We start from the raw sequence: 23,252 nt of genomic DNA on the forward strand, positions 1-23,252 counted from the left end.
TTTGATTTTAAAAAAGTTTATTATAAAAACGTATTATTTTTTTCCCCAAAATGCAATAAATCCATAACACTTTTTATTTTTTTCAAAATGCAATTAATCAATCAATATAAAAGTTATTTTCAAATTGAAAATACACAACAAAGTAAGTTGATTCACATATATGACAGTGTCTGAACTTTGCCAATATTTATCTTATATGCAGACATTTTACTAAAATCATTCAGCCGTCGCTCCCAAAATGAATTCAACGGGTCATCTTGGTAATGTTATAAATTATTTGTCATTGCCGATTAAAGAGTATCTGGCACCACCGCACGGTTAAATAAATACATTTGCCGAGTACATTGGTATTAAAAACGGCTTTTTAAAAAAGCCTTCAATGTTTACAGTGGGTGGAATGGTGCGCTGTGATTGGTTGAGCATATCGCGTTCTGCAGAAAAAGGAGACGTTTTGTAAAGAAAGGGAGAAAACATGACAGAATAACACGATGGATATCGCATTTTGCACAAAATTAATAAAGTACTTTTCAATACCGACCAGATACAATACTGATTTTGGCAGAAAATTTCACTGAACTTTGTTTATTCTGTCTGCAGTTCAAGTACTTCTGTTTCTGATATGTGGGATGAACACAAACTATAATTTTACCAACATAGGCCTACTTCTTCATGCTATTAAACTAGTTATACTTATAATTCCATCACTTACCTTTGAGTGAATATCAGATTTGATCGTTAATTTCAGAGATGTTGTTTTTAAGAAGCTTCCAGTTCACCTGTTAAGTTTCACTTTCTCTGAAGTCTTTACACACGTGCAGCGATGTCATATAGCTCTGCCCATAATCAAAAATATGAATCAGTTCCTAATTCATCTCTGCTGAGTGCGTAACAGTGTAATAAATATATAGACAGACTATATGTGTAGTTTTGTTTAGTTCCTTAATGCCCACTGTACGACGAGCGCACACGTCACGATCCTGAAGCGCGAATCTCAGACATTTAAATTTCAACGGTTATTTTGGCGGTCCGTCTGAGGAGATTCTGCCGATTTATCAAACTAAAATATGTGAGTATTGCTTTATTGCATTTTTTTGTCAGAACAATGTAAATAAATTTATGAAATTCTCGTCAACAGTTTATTCTCAGTGCAGCACAGAAGAAGACCATTTTTCAAATATGCTTACGATATAGTGTGGAGTACTATTTGTTTGCTCTGAGTCTGGACGGTGTGTGCGGTTCAGATAGTGAAGGAGCTGAAAACGATATGAAGGGTGTTGTGTTTTCTGGTCCATACTCCCAGTAGGTGGCGCTAATGCACTATTTTGTAGTCTAAGTTCTGTTAACGAAACGAAGCAGCAGCAGCCCACTTGTTGAAAGTTCACATTTGCTCACAGATTCAGAAGAAATTTCATAGTAGGCTATGAATATCATGTCTAAAAAGTAAACGTTTTAAATGAAGGAGACGATATATGTCAGTCCATGCTGGATATTAATGGTTTAATCACAGAAATGAAGAGAGAGAAGGCGTCACTGGACATAAAGTTGATGGAGAGAAACCACAAGCTTCCGAGGTTTGTACAGGATAATGATTTATTTCATTCTATACCTTAATTACTGTTTGTGTTTGTCTTTACAGTATTTTATTTCGTTCTGCTTTCATAATTTGACTAGTTGATTTGATTCTCACAATTCAAACTTCTAACTCAGTTGGAGTTAAAGTTGATGAAGAGAAACCACGTTCCAGAACCCGCTGTCACAAGTGTTGAGGAACGTTTTGTTCCGGATAGAGGGATTGGGAATGCAGAGCATCAGAAAGATCCCGTATGGGTAAGACTTTCAGTGTTTAACAGCAGTTTATTTCAGCTGTGACGTGTTCATGCACTTTAGATTTGTTTAAAAACATAAATTGTACTACATTAAATATGATATTTAAAGAGTGAAAATCTTCCAGAGTTGATATTGTGTTTCTGTCTGTCAGTGTTGTGGAGAAGCTTGCGACGGTTACACTGATGGAGAAGTTTGTTCCCACCGTCTCCGGCTCTCAGAAGCTCCTGGCATCGATGGACTGCCGTCAGCTCACTCAGGTTCACGGATTCACCGATATTGTGGTCAAACCAAAGTGAAAAACTCTTTCATTGTGAAGCTTTCTAATGCTCTCACTTCTCTTGAAGAATATTTACTAGATTTAATGGCATCTATGCTAAATAATAATTCAGTATTTTCATTCACAACTGATGAAAGTCAACAATAAAGATCCTGTTTTATTCATATCCTGTCTGTTGTTTATTGTGTGTGAGCAGATGTTCATCATTCTCCAATCTGTATTGGCATAATATTTAGCAATCTGTTTAGTTTATAAACAATATCAGTTATAGAATTGAACTCTTGTCTTTATTCAGATGCTGCAGTTAATACAATATACAGTAAATCAAGAACCATAATATTTCACAAGTAATTCAATTCAACAGCTGAAGAAGAGAAGAAAATGGCTTCAGAGTTTTCTTTACAAAATAATATGTAGAAGCACTTTTGGAAATGTTGCATATTATGTAAAATTTCACCATATAATATTATATCAATTTATATAAAATTTCATAGTAGATTTGAAAAGCAAAAACAAAGTATAAATGAAAGAGAATCTTGATTAGAAATATAAAGACACATTTTGGCCATTCAAATGTAGCCGTGATGAAGTATATTTTTTTCAAACAGCATAAAACTCACAAATATTTCATTATACAGTCATGGCCAGAATTATTGGCACCCTTCTTAAATATGATCAAAGATGGATGTAAAAATACATATGATGTCACCAAAATGTCCTGTATTGTCCGCACCTGTTCTCGTTAGTCCCTGATTAGTTAACTTCCTCCACCTGTGCCTGTTTAACTCCCTCATCACACATAATGAATTGTTTATCCTTTTGATCTTTCATTCAAATTATTTGTAAAAAAATCTAACAATTTATGAAATGAATGTTTTTCTCCAAAACACACTGGCCACAATTTTTGTAATTTTTAATGAGTAAAATATCTCTGAAATATATTCCCATATTTACAGTTTTTAGTAGTTTTTTTTTTTTTTTACTTCAATGAAAGGTGAGATTTTTGTTTAATAAAAGATAAAAAGGATTAACAATGCAGATTTATTTTCACAGCCGCCTTTGCTCATATTTACCAATATTTATTGCCAATAATTCTGACTATGATTATAATTGATGTTTTGTCAGTGACTGATTTTTTTAAAGGGCCTAAATATACAGGGTTTTTTTTTGGGGGGGGGGGGGGGGGGGGCACTTGTACACATTTTGTCAGTCACATATTAATTTCTTTAAAATCACAAGTAAAATGTACTTGATTGTGGTTAGTGGTTTTTATTTATATATTCTAAAATCATCACATCCGTATTTAATCTTTTCAGATTTGATGTTTTTAGTTTGTTTCAGTTGACAGGTGTGATGATCAGTGGCTTTGAGTTTTTACCTTCTTCATTAAGCCATGGGCTGAAATATGGATAGAGTTTGTCAGTGAAAGTCTGACCAGTGAAAGAGTAGATATGAGATCTGGAGTCCACGTCATAAAAAGAGACCAGACCCTCCTCATAATCCACAAACACTCCCACCTTCTCAGGTTTCACACTCAGAGATAAAGAGACAGGTGGACTTTCAGCAGCTGAATATTGATTCTGATTCCTCAGAATCACAGTCCAGAATCCATTATCAGGAGTCAGTGTGATCTTCCCCTTCCTGTTAATGGATTCTCTGGCCACTCCTAAATCCCAATTAGTCTTTCCCTTCACCTGCACCTCATAGTAAAATCTCCCTGAACTGAATCCCTGCTTTGCCAGAACAATTACACAAGTATCAAATCTCTTTGGGTTTTCTGGGACATTCTGCTTAATGTCTCCATCATGGACTTGTTTTCCATCATCAGACAGGATGAGACGTGGATGTGCTGTATCAGGATCCAGAGTCACATCCACTGAGAGAGATCAGACATTATCAATCAACTTCATTTTCAGATGTACAGTATATAATAAATTATAAACAAAGTATTGTCAGTGTATTGAAGAAAATGGTGTCAGTCACTGTACCTGCAAACTTCTGCACAGACTTCAACTCTGTGAACACTGATGACAATATAATGATGAATTATTATAGGAATAATTTCAGGTCAACAGTCACTGTATCTCTATTGGCAGCATCATAATAATGTAGTGATTTCTGGTTATGTATTATTGTTTGTACATGGATAGTTATGTCATGTCTCTAAAGTAAGTTAAAGTAATACTGCAGTAACTGGTTATGGCATAAGTTAAAGTTTGGATTTAACTTCACATAGACTAGGTTTAGTAAGTGATTTTATCATACCAGTTTAATGCTAACATTGCAAGTTTAAGTTATATTGTGGTTATTTTTTGAAACATTGTGAATGTTTGCAGACAGAGATTAAATAATTGTGATGACCAGCAGCAGGTCACCAATGCTAAAATGTTATAATTTACACTTTATTTTAAGGTGTCTTTGTTACACTGTAATTAAACATTTAAGTGCTGAGCAATATTAAGTAACTACTTGTTCTTACTGTAGGGTTAGGATTAGGGTTTGGTTTGCTTTGGTTAGGATTAGTTGCAGCATGTAATTATGCATCATTAGGGGCCAAGCACCGAAGGTGCGAAGGCACCTCTTGTAATCGTTACTTTTTTTATTATTATTCTTCTGCTCTGGAAGAATATGCTAAAAAGTTGTGAAATTTGGCACACTGGTAGAGGACAGTCACAACTGTGTCCATAGCCAATTTGGAGTCTCTAACTCAATCCCTCTAGCGCCACCACCTGTCCAAAATTTCACTCATGTTTATGCTAATAACTTTTGAACCGTAAGGGCTAGAAACAACATTCTTCTTTTTTTTCACTGATTCCTTGGCTAAAGCTAAAGCGTTTCAACGCTTTCGATGCACCATGTGTCATCATTTTCCATCATGAAAATTTTCCCACCATTTTGATTTTTCCGAAAAAGCTACTTTTTCTTACTCCGATTTTCATGAAAATTTAATCAGATCATCTTCAGACTATACTTGCAAAAAGTTATCAATAGCTTTTTGATAGATCCATCCGTTCTCGAAAACAACTCGAATGAATTTGACGAAAATCTCGCCAAATCAGACTTGAGGCTATATCTCCAAAGTGATTAACATATTCAGACCAAACTTGGTACATTTCATCACAAGCATGACCTGAGGCAACATGCAGTGTTTCGGCGCAGCAACACCTACTGGTCTGGAGATACCACAAATGGCTATTTTTGCTTATAACTTCTGATGGATTTGTCCAAGAATCATAAATTTGGAAACAAACATAAGTTTGTTAGATTCGGGGCATCATGCTGAGTCGAATAATATCAAATTTTACCATATCAGCCATTTTGGCCATCGGACACTTTGAATTTTGCGCTAAAATGCTGTATTTTACGAACGCATTAGCGTATCGTTACAAAACTCAAAATGGGTCATCAGCACGATGTCCTGAAGGAGCCTGAGAAGTTTCGAAACAGCGCCACCTAGTGGTAAAATCATATATTCAAATGCTTATAACTTTGGGTGTGGTCGACCCATTTTAACGGGAGTCATCTCCTTACACTCCTGAATCCCTACTGAGTCCAACTATACCAAACGTGCTAGGTTTCGACTTATGGTTTTTTCGCCATGTTAAATTTTGAACTTTTTTTAACTAGTCCTAGATGATTTGTTTGATTTTTATGAAAATCAAATCAGATCATCTTCAGTCCATGCTGACAAAAAGTTATCAAAAGCTTTCTGATAAACTCAACCAATCTCAAATAACACGCAAATTAATTTAATATAGAGCACCCAATTTGGACTCAAGGCTGTATCTCTGCAATGCTTTATCATATTCAGACCAAACTTGGTACATGTCTTCCCAAGCATGACCAAAAAACTACATGCTGAGTTTCAGTACAGCGCCACCTACTGGTCTGGAGATACAAAAAAAATACTATTTTTGCTTATAACTTCAGATAGGTTTGTCCAAAAATCATAGATTCGGGGTCTTTTTAGATTCGGGGCATCATACTGAGTCGGATGATATCCAATTTTCCCATATCGGCCTATTTTGAATTTAGTTCGAAAATACTGTATTTTATGAACGCATTAGCGTATCGTTACAAAACTCAGATTGGGTCATCAGCACAATGCCCTGAAGGAGCCTGAGAAGTTTTGGACCAGCACCACCTAGTGTTTTTTTTTCATATGCTTATAACTTTTGATCTAGTTGACTTATTTTCACGGGAGTCATATCCTTAGTGAGTGTCATTGTCACCTCACTATGATCATACCACATTAATTTGGTCACAGCGCCACCTATTGGTCAAAAGAGATAAATCTTTATTATTGACTGTATATATCAATTTTCAGCTCTTTTGCCTAAAATGATCTTAATATGTCTTTAATTTCTCATTGTTGCAGTTGGTCTGATGCTCCCAGCCATGTTGGCTGGCTTGTTGTGCCGCTTTTTGCATGGCCCCGTAATTGCTGCTTGCAGCTATATTTTATAGTTATTACCATACTAACTACATATAACAGTGACACTATAAAATAAAGTGACACTATAAAATAACCCTTTTATCACATATAGTCCTTGAAAATTTATTTTATTAGATAGTTACTAACAAAAATATCTATACACTGTATTTGATATTCACATACCAGTTTGACTGAGTTTTTCATTTAGCTTCCTATCTAGAGTTTTCCTCAGTTCAGTCAGAGCTCTTTTCAGAGAGTTCACATTCACATCAGAGTCAATCCGGATCTCAGTCCAGTTCTTGGTGTGTGGACGACTGGACAGGGATGAGCACATCTACAGCAGGAGAGAGAGATGTCACACTTATTCAGTTATCTTATCTTAGTTTCACTTTCATGAACTTTTAGTTTGCGCAGCGTTGTTTCCTTTTTCCTTTGTTTGTTACTATGGTTACAGATTAATCACACCTTGTATTCTGTTCATTATCTGTGTAGATTTAAGTTCCTGTGAGTTCTCATTTCACTGTGAGTTATTGTTTGTGTAACGCTTGTGCTTAGACACACTGTCTCATGGACTTTGACTATCTGAGTTTGTTTTCTTATTAAATCCTTTTGTTTTAGGAATCCCTTGACTCATCTTCATCTTTGGGCTTTTAGTAGCATGACAAGAGGACAGTTAAATGTGTTATGTTTATATTTTTAAAGAAGTTAATTCAATATTTTTTAGGCAGGATTGAGGCAAGAAACCCCAGATGAATAGTGTAAAATATCCAAAGTGTGGATAATACCATACCACCCCCAGTTGATTGAATACTTTAAGAATTGTTGATATTTTCTGTACTAAAACTTGCACTAAATAAATGACAAAAGTGTTTGTCCTGTAATATTGTACATGATTAGACAGATGTTCAGACCTGTATGAGGTGGAGATGATCATCAGTGTGTGAGATCTGCTCCAGCTCAGTGTTTCTCTTCTTCAGCTCAGTGATTTCCTGCTGCAGCTCTTTAATGAGATCTTCAGCCTGTTTCTCTGATGCTTTCTGCTGTTCCTCCATCATCTTCAGCTGCTCAGACTGACATCTCTCAATGGAGCGGATCAGATCAGTGAAGAGCTCAACACTGGAGGATTTCTCTTTCTCTGTGTTTCTCTGATGAATGAAAACAGGTAAAAGTTCTGTTTGTTAATATATTACATATTACATATTGTACATGTACATATTACATCATCAATTAACCGCATATCACTTAAAATGCGTAATTTTCAGTGGAATACAAAAGACACTCAAGTGCAATACACTAAGATTTGTGAAATATGAGAAAAAATAAAGTGTTTAGAACTTGAGGGTTACTGGCAGAACTCTCAATTTAATTCAATGTCTTTATTGATTAGATTGAAATATTATGATGCATAACATTTTTTGAGATATATTTTTTGGTAGGATAGTTAAACAGAAAGTGAAATGGGAGAGGGGGATTGAAAAGGACCATGAGTCAGGAAATGAACTCTGATTGATCAAAGCACAAACCTTTCTCAGCTCTACTGAGTGTTTGATCTCTTGAATCTTCTTCATTCTGTCCTCGATCGTCTGATGAATGTCAGTCTGTCTCTGAACCAGCTGATCCTACATACAGACAAAAACACACATTTATCACTGAATTTATGTTTCCATCTTCTGACAGTCCTGTTTGATTTTTTTCTTTTTAAACCATTTAAAGAGCATGCAAATTCAAAATTATTATTATTACCTTCTTCTCTTGACTCTCCTCCTCTATAGGAACAGTGTTGTGAGTCCTGTGTTCTCCTTCAGTGCAGGACAGACAAATACACGTCTGATCATCTCTGCAGAACATCTCCAGAGGTCTCTCATGTTTCTGGCATATATAATCCTCCAGATTTTCCACAGCGTTGATGAGTTTATGTTTCTTTAGACGTGGGACTCTGAGATGAGGCTCCAGATGAGTCTCACAGTAAGAGCTTGGACACGTCAGGCAGGACTTCACAGCTTTCTGCTTTCTTTCATCACAGATGTCACAGAACACCTCAGATTCTCCTAGATTGAGCTTCTCCTTGAAGTGTTGTGCAACCTCTCTGAGTGTTGTATTAATCTTGAGATCAGGTCTTCTGCTGAATTTTTCTTTACAGAGCGGACAGAAGCAGGTCTGTGTGTTCGTCCAGCACTCGCTCAGGCAGGTTCTGCAGAAGTTGTGTCCACATGGAGTGGTGACTGGATCAGTGAACACTTCCAGACAGATGGAGCACTGGAGCTCCTCATTTAGTGCTGGACCACTGGAGGATGCCATGACTGAAAAGAAAATGATAATATATCATCTACATTGCTGAAGAGAGCAACTTTCATAATTATATGCACTGAATAAATTAGGCTATGGATGTTGCATGTTAAATACTATTATAATTAACAATGATTATTTATGTACCACTGTTTATATCAAAGTCAAAGAATGTCAGACCATCCACCAACACTAACCCTAACCACACCGAGCCTATAAGCTCCACCACTAACTTCTGGTCTGATTGCTGGTCTGTACTTTCAGCTCTGTGGCACTGCAGTTGGGTACTATTAAGTGGTAGAAATAAAACTCAAGATACTAAACACAGAAACTAAATATGTCTCTGGGAGCCACAGTACAGCAAATTTAAGAGGTTTTTTTTTTTTACAACATTTTAATACCATCATGAAAATATATTTTATAAAAGACAACAAAAAAATTAGTGGAAGTGTATTTTTTCAAACAAATAACCTACTTAATAAACATCTGTAAACACCTGTTTAATGGAGTTTTTTCACTGAACTTTGTTTATTCTGTCTGCAGTTCAAGTACTTCCTGTTTCTGATATGTGACATGAACACAAACTATAATTTTACCAACATTCTTACTGCTTCATGCTATTAAACTAGAGAACTTTCATTTTCATCACTTACCTGTGAGTGAATATCAGATTTGATCGTTAATTTCAGAGTTTCTGAAGAGAAATGTTGTTTTTAAGAAACTTCCAGTTCATCTGTTTCGTTTCACTTTTACTGGTCTTTATACACACGTGCAGTGATGTCATATAGCTCCGCCCATAATCAAAAATATGAAACAGTTCCTAATTCATCTCTGCTGAGTGTGTAAACATTGTAATAAATATACAGACAGACTATATGTGTAGTTTTGTTTAGTTCCTTAACCCTTTGAGCGGTACGGTCCCACATATGGGATTTTTATTTCTGTGCCTCTGGGCGTACGGTCCCACATATGGGATTTCGAACGTTCAGTGATGTCACATAACTGCCAGATTCAAACTGTGCTTTCGCGCTCTGGCTGCGAGACGGACGCGCGCAGCTCTTATCATATATCACAACTATGCAGTGTTTTCAGACACATAACGTTTCTTTTAAGGTTTCAGACATTTAAATACGCATAAGCACCATTAAAACAATATATTTCAAGTTTATAAAATACACACTGATGTCAGACATCAGTGGAAGGAGCAATTACAGTCCATTCAAATACAATTTGCCGACATTTATTCATATCAGACACACATAATGGGCCCAAGTAACTGTAAAGTTTACTCTATTATTCTTCCAGTTCACCAGCCACTTACTTGCATATATTTCGGGAGAAACTGATGAATTCACCTGCTGTAAATCCGACTGACAGGACTATGTGAACTGCAGCGCAAACTAAGATGGCGGCGCCCATCTCGCGTTATAGATCAAGATAAAGATCATTTATAAAGGTTTTTAAACGACAAAACACACTCACTTACACATATTTGAGGATCGGAATATCAGATAGTTGATGACATGGTAAGCAAGTTTGTGAATATTTTAAATAAACAAGGAAAAAGAAAATAATAGCGATCCATCTGTCATACAGTGTTATTGTGGCTGCGTTCAGCGCTCGTGACACGCATGACGCGTCGCTATGGAAACATTAAAGGCAAACGTTCTAAAATAACGGTCGCCTTAAAAAAAACTCACTCTGGGGGGACAGTTAGAATATTTTAAACTCACCGTTGAAAGGGTTAATGACGACGAGTGCACACGTCATGATCCTGAAGCGCGAATCTCAGCCATTTAAATTTCAACGGTTATTTTGGCGGTCCGTCTGAGGAGATTCTGCCGATTTATCAAACTAAGATATGTGAGTATTGCTGTATTGCATTTTTTGTCAGAACAATGTAAATAAATGTATGAAATTCTCGTCAAGTGTTTATTCTCAGTGCAGCACAGAAGAAGACCATATTTTAAATATGCTTACAATATTGTCGAGTACTATTTGTTTGCTCTGAGTCTGGACGGAGTGTGAGGTTCAGATACTGAAGCTGAAAACGATATTGGTGTTGTGTTTTCTGGTCCATACTCCCAGTAGGTGGCGCTAATGCACTATTTTGTAGTCTAAGTTCTGTTAACGAAATGAAGCAGCAGCAGCCCACTTGTTGAAAGGAGTTCACATATTGCTCACAGATTCAGAAACTTCATAGTGTGAATATCATGTCTAAAAAGAAAACGTTTTAAATGAAGGAGACAATATATGTCAGTCCATGCTGGATATTAATGGTTTAATCACAGAAATGAAGAGAGAGAGAAGGCGTCACTGGAGGTAAAGTTGATGGAGAGAAACCACAAGGTGAACGGAGAGGTTTGTACAGGATAATAATTTATTTCATTCTATACCTTAATTACTGTTTGTGTTTGTCTTTACAGTATTTTATTTCGTTCTGCTTTCATAATTTGACTAGTTGATTCAATTCTCACAATTCAAACTTCTAACTCAGTTGGAGGTAAAGTTGGAGAGAAACCACGTTCCAGAACCCGCTGTCACAAGTGTTGAGGAACGTTTTGTTCCGGATAGAGGGATTGGGAATGCAGAGCGTCAGAAAGATCCCGTATGGGTAAGACTTTAAGTGTTTAACAGCAGTTTAATTTCAGCTGTGACGTGTTCATGCACTTTAGATTTGTTTAGAAACATAAATTGTACTATATTAAATATGATGTTCAGAGAGTGAAAATCTTCCAGAGAGTTGATATTGTGTTTCTGTCTGTCAGTGATGAGGAGAAGCTTGCGACGGTTACACTGATGGAGAAGTTTGTTCCCACCGTCTCCGGCTCTCAGAAGCTCCTGGCATCGATGGACTGCCGTCAGCTCACTCAGGTTCACGGATTCACCGATATTGTGCTCAAACCAAAGTGAAAAACTCTTTCATTGTGAAGCTTTCTAATGCTCTCACTTCTCTTGAAGAATATTTACTAGATTGAGAGTCATTTACACTTAATAATAATTCTGTACCAGTGCTTCCCACAGGTATGCGGTTGTAGCTGGGTAGAAAATCCTCCTATTACCCACAGAACAAAAAAGGTCTACTACATGTGACAAACAACAAATAATGTATGATTTTTAACAATATTTTTATTTATTGAAATTCATTTTAATTACATATGCTACTATTACATTTAATTACATACTAATATTATGCATTATTATGCATTGTAAATTATGCAAAATTACAGCATTTAAATGGAAGAGTTCTCCTTGCTTTGTCATATAGTGTCTCTCTCAGTGAATGGGAGACAAATCTATATATTTCTGAATAATATGTGTTTCTTCCTGTGGGGGAGCATCCCAGCCAGAGGCTACAATAGTTTACTATGAATTAAATGGAAATCAAATTAAATACAATTTATTGTGAAACAAAAAATACCAATAATGCCCAGAAGAAGAAAAAAAAAAACTGCATGTGACTTTTAAATATAAACAAGCCCAAAATACACAGGGACTCTTGTTTTGAAATGTCTATACTATTGCAGGATGATCCTTCAGATGAGAGAGATATATTATGCATTATTACAACCATCTAAAACATACTATATAAAGGCCATGAAGTAGTACATTGTCATAATTCATCAACTTGAGTTCATTAGCAATCGCTTGGCATACATGTGTGATATTCATTGATTGAGAATAACTTTGAAGCAGTCTGAAGCACTGTTGCACAAGCCTGTGTGACATATCCACCCACTGCATCTCTGCAGCGCATGTGGGAATGTCAGCAGGAGTAAACAGATCTCACGCACACAGAATGGGCAGGTACGAAACGCATAAAGTGAGGGGAGATTTTCCACTAGTTATTAGATCGCGGATGGTTTCATTATCTCAGGCAGATAAAAAACTATAAGAGGATAAAAATAATAAAAGCAAAAATGTGTCTCCAAAATACTTGGGCAGCCGAATATATATCTGGGCGGCACGCCCAAGGAAAGTCTATATGTAGGAAGCACTGAGTACTATCAAATGAAACTAAAGTTGTGCATTGCTGTGATATACATATTATTGTTTCTTTTGAATTATGTCGTAAAAATGAGATATGTCATTAAAAAGATTATTTATAATCTTAGAATATTTCATAGCATTCATAATGGATTGCTATTTCATTAAAACAACATTTATTTCTCCTAATAACAAATATTTTCTGGTAATAACGAGATGTTATGTCATTAAACCGATATGCTTTTTCCCATTATAACAATACATTATATCATTGAAACAACATATTTTGTACAACGTGTGAAACAGCACATGCATAGTTAATCTTTTCATATTTCTTGTTACTTCATTTCAGTTGACAGGTGTGATGATCAGTGGGTTTGAATTTTTACCTTTATCATTAAAGCCTGGGCTAAAATATGGATAGAGTTTGTCAGTGAAAGTCTGACCAGTGAAAGAGTAGATATGAGATCTGGAGTCCACGTCATAAAAAGAGACCAGACCCTCCTCATAATCCACAAACACTCCCACCTTCTCAGCTTCCCCTCTCTGAGGGAAAGAGACCACTGGATTATCACAAGCTATATACTGACTCTGATTAATCAATAACAAAGACCAGATTCCATCATCAGGACTTGGGCTAATGTCCCCCTTCCTGTTAATGGATTCTCTGGCCACTCCTAAACTCCACCGAGTCTTTCCCTTCACCTGCACCTCATAGTAAAATTTCCCTGAACTGAATCCATCCTTTGCAAGAACACAAATGTCATCAAATCTCTTTGGATTTTCTGGGACGTCCTGCATAATGTCTCTATCACTGACTTGTTTTCCATCATCAGACAGGATGAGATATGGATTAGCTGTATCAGGATCCAGAGTCACATCCACTGAGAGAGATCAGACATTATCAATCAGAACAAAAATTTTCTTGTTTATAAAACGGATTATAAATTATTGTAAGTGTATTGAAGAAAACGGTGTCAATCACACTGTACCTGCATACTTCTGTACACACCCCAAACCTGTGGACACAAATGACAGTACAAGGTGATGAATACTGTATAAGAATATTTCAGATAAATGATTTTACATCTAAAATCTCTATTCACTGTAAAAACAAACCTTTAGAATCTTGAGGGAACAAAAGTCTGGCCCATTATGACTATGTCATATACTCCTGTATCGTATGTGGACAAAGTGCAAACTTCTCAAAAAATTGTATATATAGAGATACAGTCATTCTGAAGTAAAATGCTAAGTTTCTTGAATTTCTGGTGCTCAGAAGGCTAATAGCAAACTGGAAATTATCAGACATTTCAACTCTCAGATGAAGGATGTAATACTAATGTTGTCCAACAGCGGAGCCACAGAATAAGAAATCCTTGTACATCTAATCTTTTCCCATCAGTTTGAATGACTGAATAACTTAACGTGTCATTAATAATTGTATATAAATTCATATTTCTTTTTTGGAATAGCATGTATTTCATGAAGCCCTTGCATATTAGTGGATTTTTGCCTTTGCAGTAAAAACAGTAATTATATTAGAAGAAATACAATGGCAGAAATTCTTTGTTTTTTTACACTGTACTGGATATTCACATACCAGTTTGACTGAGTTTTTTATTTAGAGCTTTATGAGTTTTCTTCACTTGTCTCAGAGCTCTATGCAGTGTGTACACATTCACATCAGAGTCAATCCTGATCTCACTCCAGATATTGGTGTGTGGATGACTGCACAGGGATGAGTACATCTACAGAAGGAGAGAGAAGACTAATAAATATGTTATTTTTGTTTTTTTTTAAACAAGTTAATTCAATATGTTTTACACAGTTGAGGCAAGACACCCCAGGTGAATAGGGTAAAATATCCAGTGTTGTGTAAGTTATCTCAAAAAAGTAATTAATTACTAATTACATCATCAATGTTGTATTTAAAATACTTTAAATTACTTAAAAATATTAAAGTAATTTAATTACTCAGTAAGTAATTCAACTCATTACTAATTACTTCTTAAAATCCCTATAAACCTTTACCGGATAGACACTAGAAAATCTTTAAATAATTTAAATATGAGTCAAACATGGAATAGTTTAGCCTTTTTATAGCTTTTTAAAACATTTTAGCTTTATTAAAACATACTATGATACTTAAACATTTTTTAGTAACGAATAGGGATGTCACAATACCAAAAATCTAGTAGTCGGTACCAGTACCACCAAAAGTGCACAATACTCTATACCAAAGTCGATACCATGGTAAAAAATATTCCAAGATACAAATAAAACAATGCTATATATTTTTTCAGGTAGGTCTAATAGTTGTAGGTTAAGTAAATATACCACACAAATTGAATAATCAAATATGAACTAACTCTGCATAGTCATAACTGTGTAAATTAAATATAGATTAATCCTTATTAAAGCTTTTGTTTTGTTGTTTGATTATCATTTAATACAGACTGAATCGCTCCCCAGCCTGACAGGGAGGCATCTGTCGTTACCGACTTCTGGTGGCAACATGCCCTCAGCATCGGTCCCAAGATCCCTTTTCTCTACATAGCAAAGGTGTGAAGATCTGATCAAGCATGTTTCACTCCTAAACACATGATACAGAGATCGAGCTTGTCATCCCTAATGATGTAGTGATTATGGTCTTGGTGATGCGCTTAAGCTGTGTCACGTGACCAAGTCGTTGCCAATCAAAATGGGCATTTCCCACATGTGCTTCATACACCAGCTCACGCAGGGGTGATGCCACAGCATCAAACATCATAACGCAGTGTGGAGTTCCACTCAAAAGGGAACAATGTTTTGTCTGTAGCATCTTGCCTTAAGTCATTTACCTATTGTGATTTTATTACTGCTTCTTTATTTTCTGTATGATTTGTAAAGCATGATATAAAAAAGTCAGAACCTTTGTCTTACAATGTCTTATGCTGCGTTCACACCAGACGCGACTTGCGCGAATAAATCGCGCTATTCGCGCGTAGTTGGACGCTTGAACATTTTGAGTTTACTCGCTTCATTCGCGCGTTTAAATCCCTTCACAACAGACGTGAATTCGCGTCATGAGAGGGGCTCTCCCGCTCCTTTATGTGTCCCAGACTCTCCCACTGCTTTCTGCACACTTCCTCTGAATAAACACAACTTGTCAGTGGGAAAATAATTGTAAATTACAGCGAATAAGCTGTAGTCTTAATATATATATATATATATATATATATATAGCTCTAATTGAGTAAAGACCGTTTTTTTACAACTTATCAGATTGTCCGACCTCCTCACTCACTTTCTTTCAAACACGATCCTTTTTATTTCTGTTTCTATAAATGTATGAAGATGTATAGCGACGATGATTTTGTCCTCCATTGTTGTTTCGAATTTCTGCCTCAGCTCGCTACGTCACGTCACTACTAGAGCAAGCTCCTGATTGGTTAACACGACGCGGAAATTCGCCAAAGTTCAGATTTTTCAACTTGCGCAATTCACGCGAATCGCTCAATTTGCACCGCGTCATTCGCGCCGCTTCATTCGCACGAATCGCGCCGCAGGATGTCAATTCACGTCTTTGCATTGACTTAACATGTAAATCACTCGCGCTTACCGCTTCATTCGCGTCCGGTGTGAACGCACCATAACAGCAGCTCATCCGTTTTTGGAACAGTGTTTGTCCTGTAATGTTGTACATGATGACTGATGAGACAGATGTTCACAGACCTGTATGAGGTGGAGATGATCGTCAGCATGTGAGAGCTGCTCCAGCTCAGTGTTTCTCTTCTCCAGATCACTGATTTCCTGCTTCAGCTCTTTAATGAGATCTTCAGCCTTTTTCTCTGCTTCTTTCTGCTGTTCCTCCATCTTCTTCAGCAGCTCAGACTGACATCGCTTAAAGGAGCGGATCAGATCAGTGAAGAGCTCAACACTGGAGGATTTCTCTTTCTCTGTGTTTATCTAATAAATGAGATCAGTCAATTAAGTTTTATCCATTTAATTGAGAACCTTTATTAAGCAGATTGAAATACTATAATGCATTATCAATTTTACATTTTTTAACTTGTACTTACTTTTCTCAGCTCTACTGAGTCCTGGATCTCTTGAATCTTTTTCATTCTGTCCTGGATCATCTGCTGCACGTCTGTCTGAGTCTGAACCAGCTGATTCTACATACAGAAAAGAACATCTTGGTTACGTATGTAACCCTCGTTCCCTGAAGGAGAGAATGGAGACGTTACGTCAGAATGACTGACGAATGGGGTCTCGCCTGAGAGCCCAATCACCTTCGAGTGGTACAAAACGAGCCACAAAGTACCTTGGTCTGCGGAATTTGCATTGTGAGCTCCGCCCCGCTCTGTGGGTTTATAAGGAGCAGCGCTCGCATTCTCGCATTCAAGTTTTTCACTGAGGACCCGAGACGGTGTGTTCCCTTTCAGTCAGTCACATTCGATGTTACGTCAGAATGACTGAAGAATGGGGTCCCTGTCCAAAACGCCACAATGGCTGTCTTCCAGTGTCCTGCGCAAGCCACAGCTCCCTGTCGTGAGGCCAGTATGAGCAAAGGGCTAGGCTAAACATAGAAGTAACCATAGTTACACTGGGCAAGCATATTCCCACCTGAAAATATGCTAAGCACGCTGCCTACCCATAGGGAGGACTTACAAGGACACATATGAACCAGCATAGGCAGTAATACATATGGAAATCTCTGAGGTAACCTAGCCAACAGGGTGGAAATATTTCAACATCAGAGATGGCAAGTGTAGTCTTGCCAGGGGAAAGACATATGCTACCGAAGGAGGTCCTACTTACTGGCCACTTGGGGTGAGTATACGGGAGGACACAGGCTCTACACAGAGATTATAGAATCTTACAAATGTGTTAGGTGTCACCTAGCCCATAGCTCTACAACTATCTGTTAGTGAGGTGCCATGAGCCAGCGCCCAGGAGGAGGCAACCCTAGGGGGCATGGCAGATCTTGAGCCTGGTAAGCCAAGGCTATAGCATCCACTATCCAGTGGGACAACCTCTGCTTGGAGACAGCCATTCCCTTCTACTGGCCTCCATAACAGACAGAGAGCTGGTCTGAGGTCCTAAAGCACTGAGTTCTAACTAGAGCAGTGCTAGGGCTTGGTCTGCCTCCTCCAAGGGCAGCGCTTGCAAGTTCACCACTGATCCCTGAAAGAGTGGTGGGAACTTTGGGCACATATCCAGGCCGGGGTCTCAGGGTCATGTGAGAGTCCGCTGGCCTGAATTCCAGGCACGCTTCGTCAACTGAAAATGCCTGCAGGTCCCTGTCAGTCAGGAGTGCCATCTTCTAAGAGAGGAACTTTAGCTCCACTGAGTGCAATGGCTTAAAGGGTGTGTGACGAGCAGGGCGGGCGAGAGCCGTGAGGGAACGGCGCGAGGCAGGTGACGCGAGTGATAATGAGCGTCACCGGCCTCGCGCCGTTCCCTCACGGCTCTCGCCCGCCCTGCTCGTCACAGGGTGATCTCTGCAGTGCATATAAGACTACTGCAAGGTCTCAAGAGGGTATCTGTTGACAGCGAGGTGGATTATGCCTCCTAGGTCCTTTTCAGAAACCTGATGACCAGGTTGTGCTTCCCTACTGGCTTAGTATCAATTAAGTCATGATGAGCTGAAATGGCAGCCACGTAGACCTTGAGGGTGGAAGGAGACAGCCTTCGTTCCAACACTTTTTGAACAAAGGAGAGCACAGACCCGATCAGGCATTTCCAGGGATCTGCTTGATGAGAAGAACACTAAGTGATGAAGAGGTTCCACTTCAAATCATAGGTGTGTCTGGTAGACAAGGCCGTAGCTGTAGTGATAGTAGACCTTTAGTAACCTTCAGGGGCGAGGATGGAATATTATGCCCTGAGCCTGGGAGAGAAGGTCCTTCCTGGTCGGAATCTCCCATGGAGAGCCTTCCAGGTGAGATATCTGAGCTGGCCAGAACAGAGCACTACCAATATTCCCTGGGCTGTGCGATCATCCAAAATCACTCCCCAGCCTGACAGGGAGGCATCTGTTGTTATCGACTTCTGCCCCAAGCGTGTTGTCACCAGAAGTCAGTGCACTATAGTAGTGCAAGATTGAGCTTGCCCTGGATATGAATGGCAAGAAGCGACCTCAGATGCTTCTGACTCCATAGGAGGAGATGGCGAGCGCATTGTGACATGCAGCGGGAGCGTAGACGGGTGAGGTGCCTGAGCACCAGGTCCCTGTGTTCGCACAACTGTTCCCGAGAATGAGCTATAAACAGCCAGTCATCGAGGTAGTTGAGAATACCAACACCCTGCTCCCTGAGTGGAGCAAGAGCTGCCTCCGCGACCTTCGTGATGACACAGGGAGACGGGGACAGCCCGAATGGGAGAACCATGTACTGATATGCCTGCACCTCAAAAGCAAAGCATAGAAATGGTCTGTGCCGAGGGAGAATCGAGGCATGAAAGTATGCATCCTTCAGGTCGTTCACTGCAAACCAGAATCGGTCGTAACCCACCTCTTTTCTTGGGTACAATGAAGTAGGGGCCATAAAAACCTGTACTTCATGTCGGCTGGAGGGACCGCTCGATCGCACCCTTCGCCAGTAGGGCTGTGACCTCTACTCGCATGACGGAGGCATCCTTGCCCGCTATTGTTATGCGAACACCCCGAAATAGACGAGCCTGATTGTTTGGATGAGCCAGCGGGATGGGCTGGGGAACTCTAGTCAGGCCCCCAGGAACCAAACCAGCAGGGTCAGAGGAACTACAGGCATACCTGCCATGGTGCAGCGAAGTGGAACAGACAGCCCTGACATAGAAGGCGCAGCATCAAGTCAAGTCATCTTCATTTATATAGCGCTTTGTACAAAACAGATTGTTTCAAAGCAGCTTCATACTGATAATAGGAAAATTAATGGACAGAGATTGCTTTGGCTTTACAGCAGCTCTAGGAAAAAGTTAAAAGAGCTAAAGTAAGTTTTTGATTAAATCACTTGGTCTGAGGAATCGTTAATTATTAACCTAGGGGCCACTTAAATGGCACCTTTTTAACTAAAAACAAGACTTTTAATGTGTTCTTGCCATTCATTTACATGTTTAGTCTATAGATATGCGCGTTTGAATGTGGATGTGCGCAAATGCTTAGTCTTTCTTTACAAAGTGACATCACCAAATTACTTGTCTGGCCCGCATAATACAGAATTATTAATAGTTTCCACGGATCCGTGCAAACTGGAATCATTTTGATAATGTTTTATCTATACATAGGGAAAGGAAAGGGAAGGAGCAAGGGATCCCTTTGCAAGGGATAATTTAGTTGACACTTAAGGGCTGCGTTGTGGTCATGTTTAGGCGCAGGTCCTTCATCTCATCTGGATATGGCCTGGATCTGGCAGACTACTGGAAACCTCGGGATAAACAGAGAGAGACCAAGGTCCCATTTACACTGCACGGTTCAAGTGACCCAATTCCGATTTTTTCCTCCCATGTGGTACAGATCGGATATGAGTCACGACCGTGTAAGCAGGAAAAAAGCGCATGGATTCCGATTTTCACAGATCGGTTTCAGGCCTCATTCATATGTGGTTTTAAATCAGATATGAATCTGATACGTGCGTTTGCGCCTGCAGTATAAGCGGACAAATCGGATATTCCCTTGTAAATGCGACTCCTGTGTCATTGAATAGTAAGGGTTTTTTAACATTTCGCGGTACAGAAATACCTATAACAAACAGAGCATCTCTAGTTGATTGGTAGATCATTCATTTCATTTGTTTGTGTTAAATAAAATCCGATCTGACGTTGAAATCGCACTGAGTGCTCGTTGCCGCTGTTGTCAGTGATGATGGCTCGTGCACAGACGCGCGCTTCAGTCCCGTTGTGGAGACTCTATTCATTCCATTGAAACCACAAAATAAAAAGCACACTGCCCTTGATATACAATCACTGATGAACGCATTGGTTTTAATGAAAAAAAAAAAAAAAACTAGTATAGGATGGCGGGTTTGAGCCCATGAAGCTGTGAATATCTACCCGTACCCAAGTATTATTCAATTCGCACGCTTCCAGCGGAGCTGCATATGTAGTGAAGAATTTGTATTATTTTTATATAGGGATGTAACTATTGCATGGGTTTCTGTATGAATTCATGTCAATAAATTAAGCTCAATGTACCATTGAAATTGATTTGTGATGTCATATAGGCTATTTTTGGTACGTTTCGCCAAGTGCAGTGTAAAAAGGAGATATCCGATACAGGTCACTTTTAAAAGAAATGGTTGTCCAAAAAAATCGGATATGGTCAAAAAAGATCGGATCTGTGCATTAAGACTTGCAGTGTAAATGCGGCCTAATATTAGTATAGACGCCATTTTTCTTATGATGTAGCAAGTACATCAGGTGTTATGGGAAGTGTTCCCAGTTCCGGCTGACCTAATTTATGTAGCCTAACAATTTACATGATTTGAATTATAGAAGTACAACCTGAATTACGGAAATGTTGGGACGTTTTTTAAAATTGAATAAAATGAAAACTAAAAGACTTTCAAATTACATGAGCCAATATTTTATTCACAATAGAGCATAGATAACATAACAAATGTTTAAACTGAGAAATTTTTACAATTTTATGCACAAAATTAGCTAATTTCAAATTTGATGCACACAACACGCTGAGAAGCTCAGCCATTATGAGAAAGGTGAGACAGCCAGCATGCCGACATGATCATGCTTTCATGTGAAAGCATGAAACACCCACAAAAACAGTCTCAACATGCTCATGCCCAGGCATGCGAGACAACAAACATGGCCGTCAGTGAGAATAGGAAACGATCGCATTCAGAACCATATGGGGAGAATGACGTCTTTATAAAGACACACCCGTGTCTTTATAAAGAAATTCACTCTCTCAGGAGTGCTGAAGCACACAGGGGGATATCGCAGCACAGCATACAAGACCATGATAATGATCTGCAGCTTGTGAAGCAGGCAGGAAGAAAAGGTTCTTTTAGTTGCGATTCCCGCTGAATGCACCATTATGCCAACACTCGTATCTGAAGAGACTCAAAGATGATTGCAGAGCACAACAACGCTCGGCTCTGAAGCGAAAGCTTAAATGCGAGAATGCTCACGCTACTCCTTATATAGCCACAGAGCAGGGCGGAGCTTGCAATGCAAATTCCGCAGACCAAGGTACTTTGTGTACCATTGGCTCTTTTTGTACCACTCGAAGGTGATTGGGCTCTCAGGTAAGACCCCATTCGTCAGTCTGACGTAACGTCGAATGTGACTGACTGAAAGGGAACACACACATTTAGTTTTCCATCTTCTGACAAAAAAGTCTTATTTGAATATTGATTTTGAAAACTGTTTAAAGACCCCTTTAATTCAAAAATTTTTAGTTTTATCTGTAACTCTTTACCTTCTTCTGTCGACTCTCCTCCTCTATAGGAACAGTGTTGTGAGTCCTGTGTTCTCCTTCAGTGCAGGACAGACAAACACACGTCTGATCATCTCTGCAGAACATCTCCAGAGGTCTCTCGTGTTTCTGGCATATATAATCATCCAGATTTTCCACAGCGTTGATCAGTTTGTGTTTCTTTAGACGTGGGACTCTGAGATGAGGCTCCAGATGATCATCACAGTAAGAGCTTTGACACGTCAGGCAGGACTTCACAGCTTTCTGCTTTCTTTCACCACAGAAGTCACAGAACACCTCAGATTCTCCAGGATTTTCCTGGATTTTCTCCTGGAGGTTCTTCTTAAAGTGTTGCACAACCTCTCTGAGTGTTGTATTAATCTTGAGATCAGGTCTTTTGCTGAATTCTTCTTTACAGAACGGACAGAAGCAGGTCTGTGTGTTCGTCCAGCACTCGCTCAGGCAGGTTCTGCAGAAGTTGTGTCCACATGGAGTGGTGACTGGATCAGTGAACACTTCCAGACAGATGGAGCACTGGAGCTCCTCATTTAGTGCTGGACCACTGGAAGATGCCATGACTGACAAAACAATGACAATATTTCATCTATATTGCTGAAGAGAGCAATTTCGATAATACTGGTAAATAAATAAAGTACTTCTCTACTAACAGCCCTTCAAAAGTAGCTGTATATTCTGACATAGTGACATGTAAGTCACACATACAGTTAAGCTCGAAAGTTTACATGCCCCTTGCAGAATCTGCAAAAATGTGAATAATTTTATTAAAATAAGAAGGATCATAAAAATTGCATGTTATTGTTTATTTAGTACTGTCCTGAATAAACTATTTCACATAACAGATGTGATTAAAAAAATTATTTTTAGGATCCTTGTTATTTTGTTAAAACAAATAACATTTTTACAGTTTCTGCAAGGGGTATCTAAACTTTCAAGCTCAACTGTATTTCATTGTATCTGTCTACTGCTTTGGACATCCACAGCTCATGTGTGCACTCTTGTGGTGCTTTCCAATTCAGTTC

At 38.6% G+C, this 23,252-nt stretch overlaps 2 protein-coding genes across 2 annotated transcripts; both read right to left on the reverse strand.

Moving 5' to 3' along the window:
• Positions 1 to 3,293: 3,293 nt before the first annotated feature.
• Positions 3,294 to 9,593, reverse strand: LOC137008893 (E3 ubiquitin-protein ligase TRIM39-like). The gene is made up of 7 exons (XM_067370663.1): positions 9,479 to 9,593; positions 8,283 to 8,839; positions 8,063 to 8,158; positions 7,451 to 7,684; positions 6,723 to 6,873; positions 4,093 to 4,128; positions 3,294 to 3,980 (listed from the first exon to the last, which is right to left on the reverse strand). The coding sequence occupies exons 2-7, from the start codon at positions 8,835 to 8,837 to the stop codon at positions 3,442 to 3,444; spliced, it is 1,611 nt and encodes a 536-aa protein (XP_067226764.1). The 5' UTR covers positions 8,838 to 8,839; positions 9,479 to 9,593; the 3' UTR covers positions 3,294 to 3,441.
• A 2,578-nt stretch (positions 9,594 to 12,171) lies between these two features.
• On the reverse strand, positions 12,172 to 22,788 carry LOC137009335 (E3 ubiquitin-protein ligase TRIM39-like). The gene is made up of 6 exons (XM_067371462.1): positions 22,216 to 22,788; positions 16,877 to 16,972; positions 16,530 to 16,763; positions 14,416 to 14,563; positions 13,805 to 13,831; positions 12,172 to 13,696 (listed from the first exon to the last, which is right to left on the reverse strand). Exons 1-6 carry the CDS (start codon positions 22,786 to 22,788, stop codon positions 13,161 to 13,163), a joined length of 1,614 nt encoding a protein of 537 aa, XP_067227563.1. The 3' UTR covers positions 12,172 to 13,160.
• Positions 22,789 to 23,252: the final 464 nt, after the last annotated feature.

The sequence above is a fragment of the Chanodichthys erythropterus genome, chromosome 20, assembly GCF_024489055.1.
Source record: "Chanodichthys erythropterus isolate Z2021 chromosome 20, ASM2448905v1, whole genome shotgun sequence".
Lineage (NCBI taxonomy): Eukaryota > Metazoa > Chordata > Actinopteri > Cypriniformes > Xenocyprididae > Chanodichthys > Chanodichthys erythropterus.

What these genes read in the sequence shown, in the direction of transcription:
- LOC137008893 (XM_067370663.1), bottom strand. Translation starts at nt 8,837, where the DNA reads ATGGCATCCTCCAGTGGTCCAGCACTAAATGAGGAGCTCCAGTGCTCC. An exon ending in ATCATCTCCACCTCATACAG is followed by an intron (nt 6,874 to 7,450) that starts GTCTGAACATCT and finishes CTCCTGCTGTAG; the next exon opens with ATGTGCTCATCCCTGTCCAG. An exon ending in TGAAAAACTCAGTCAAACTG is followed by an intron (nt 4,129 to 6,722) that starts GTATGTGAATAT and finishes TATTGTCATCAG; the next exon opens with TGTTCACAGAGTTGAAGTCT.
- LOC137009335 (XM_067371462.1), bottom strand. Translation starts at nt 22,788, where the DNA reads ATGGCATCTTCCAGTGGTCCAGCACTAAATGAGGAGCTCCAGTGCTCC. An exon ending in ACTCAGTAGAGCTGAGAAAA is followed by an intron (nt 16,764 to 16,876) that starts GTAAGTACAAGT and finishes CTCATTTATTAG; the next exon opens with ATAAACACAGAGAAAGAGAA. An exon ending in GTGTGTACAGAAGTATGCAG is followed by an intron (nt 13,697 to 13,804) that starts GTACAGTGTGAT and finishes GATCTCTCTCAG; the next exon opens with TGGATGTGACTCTGGATCCT.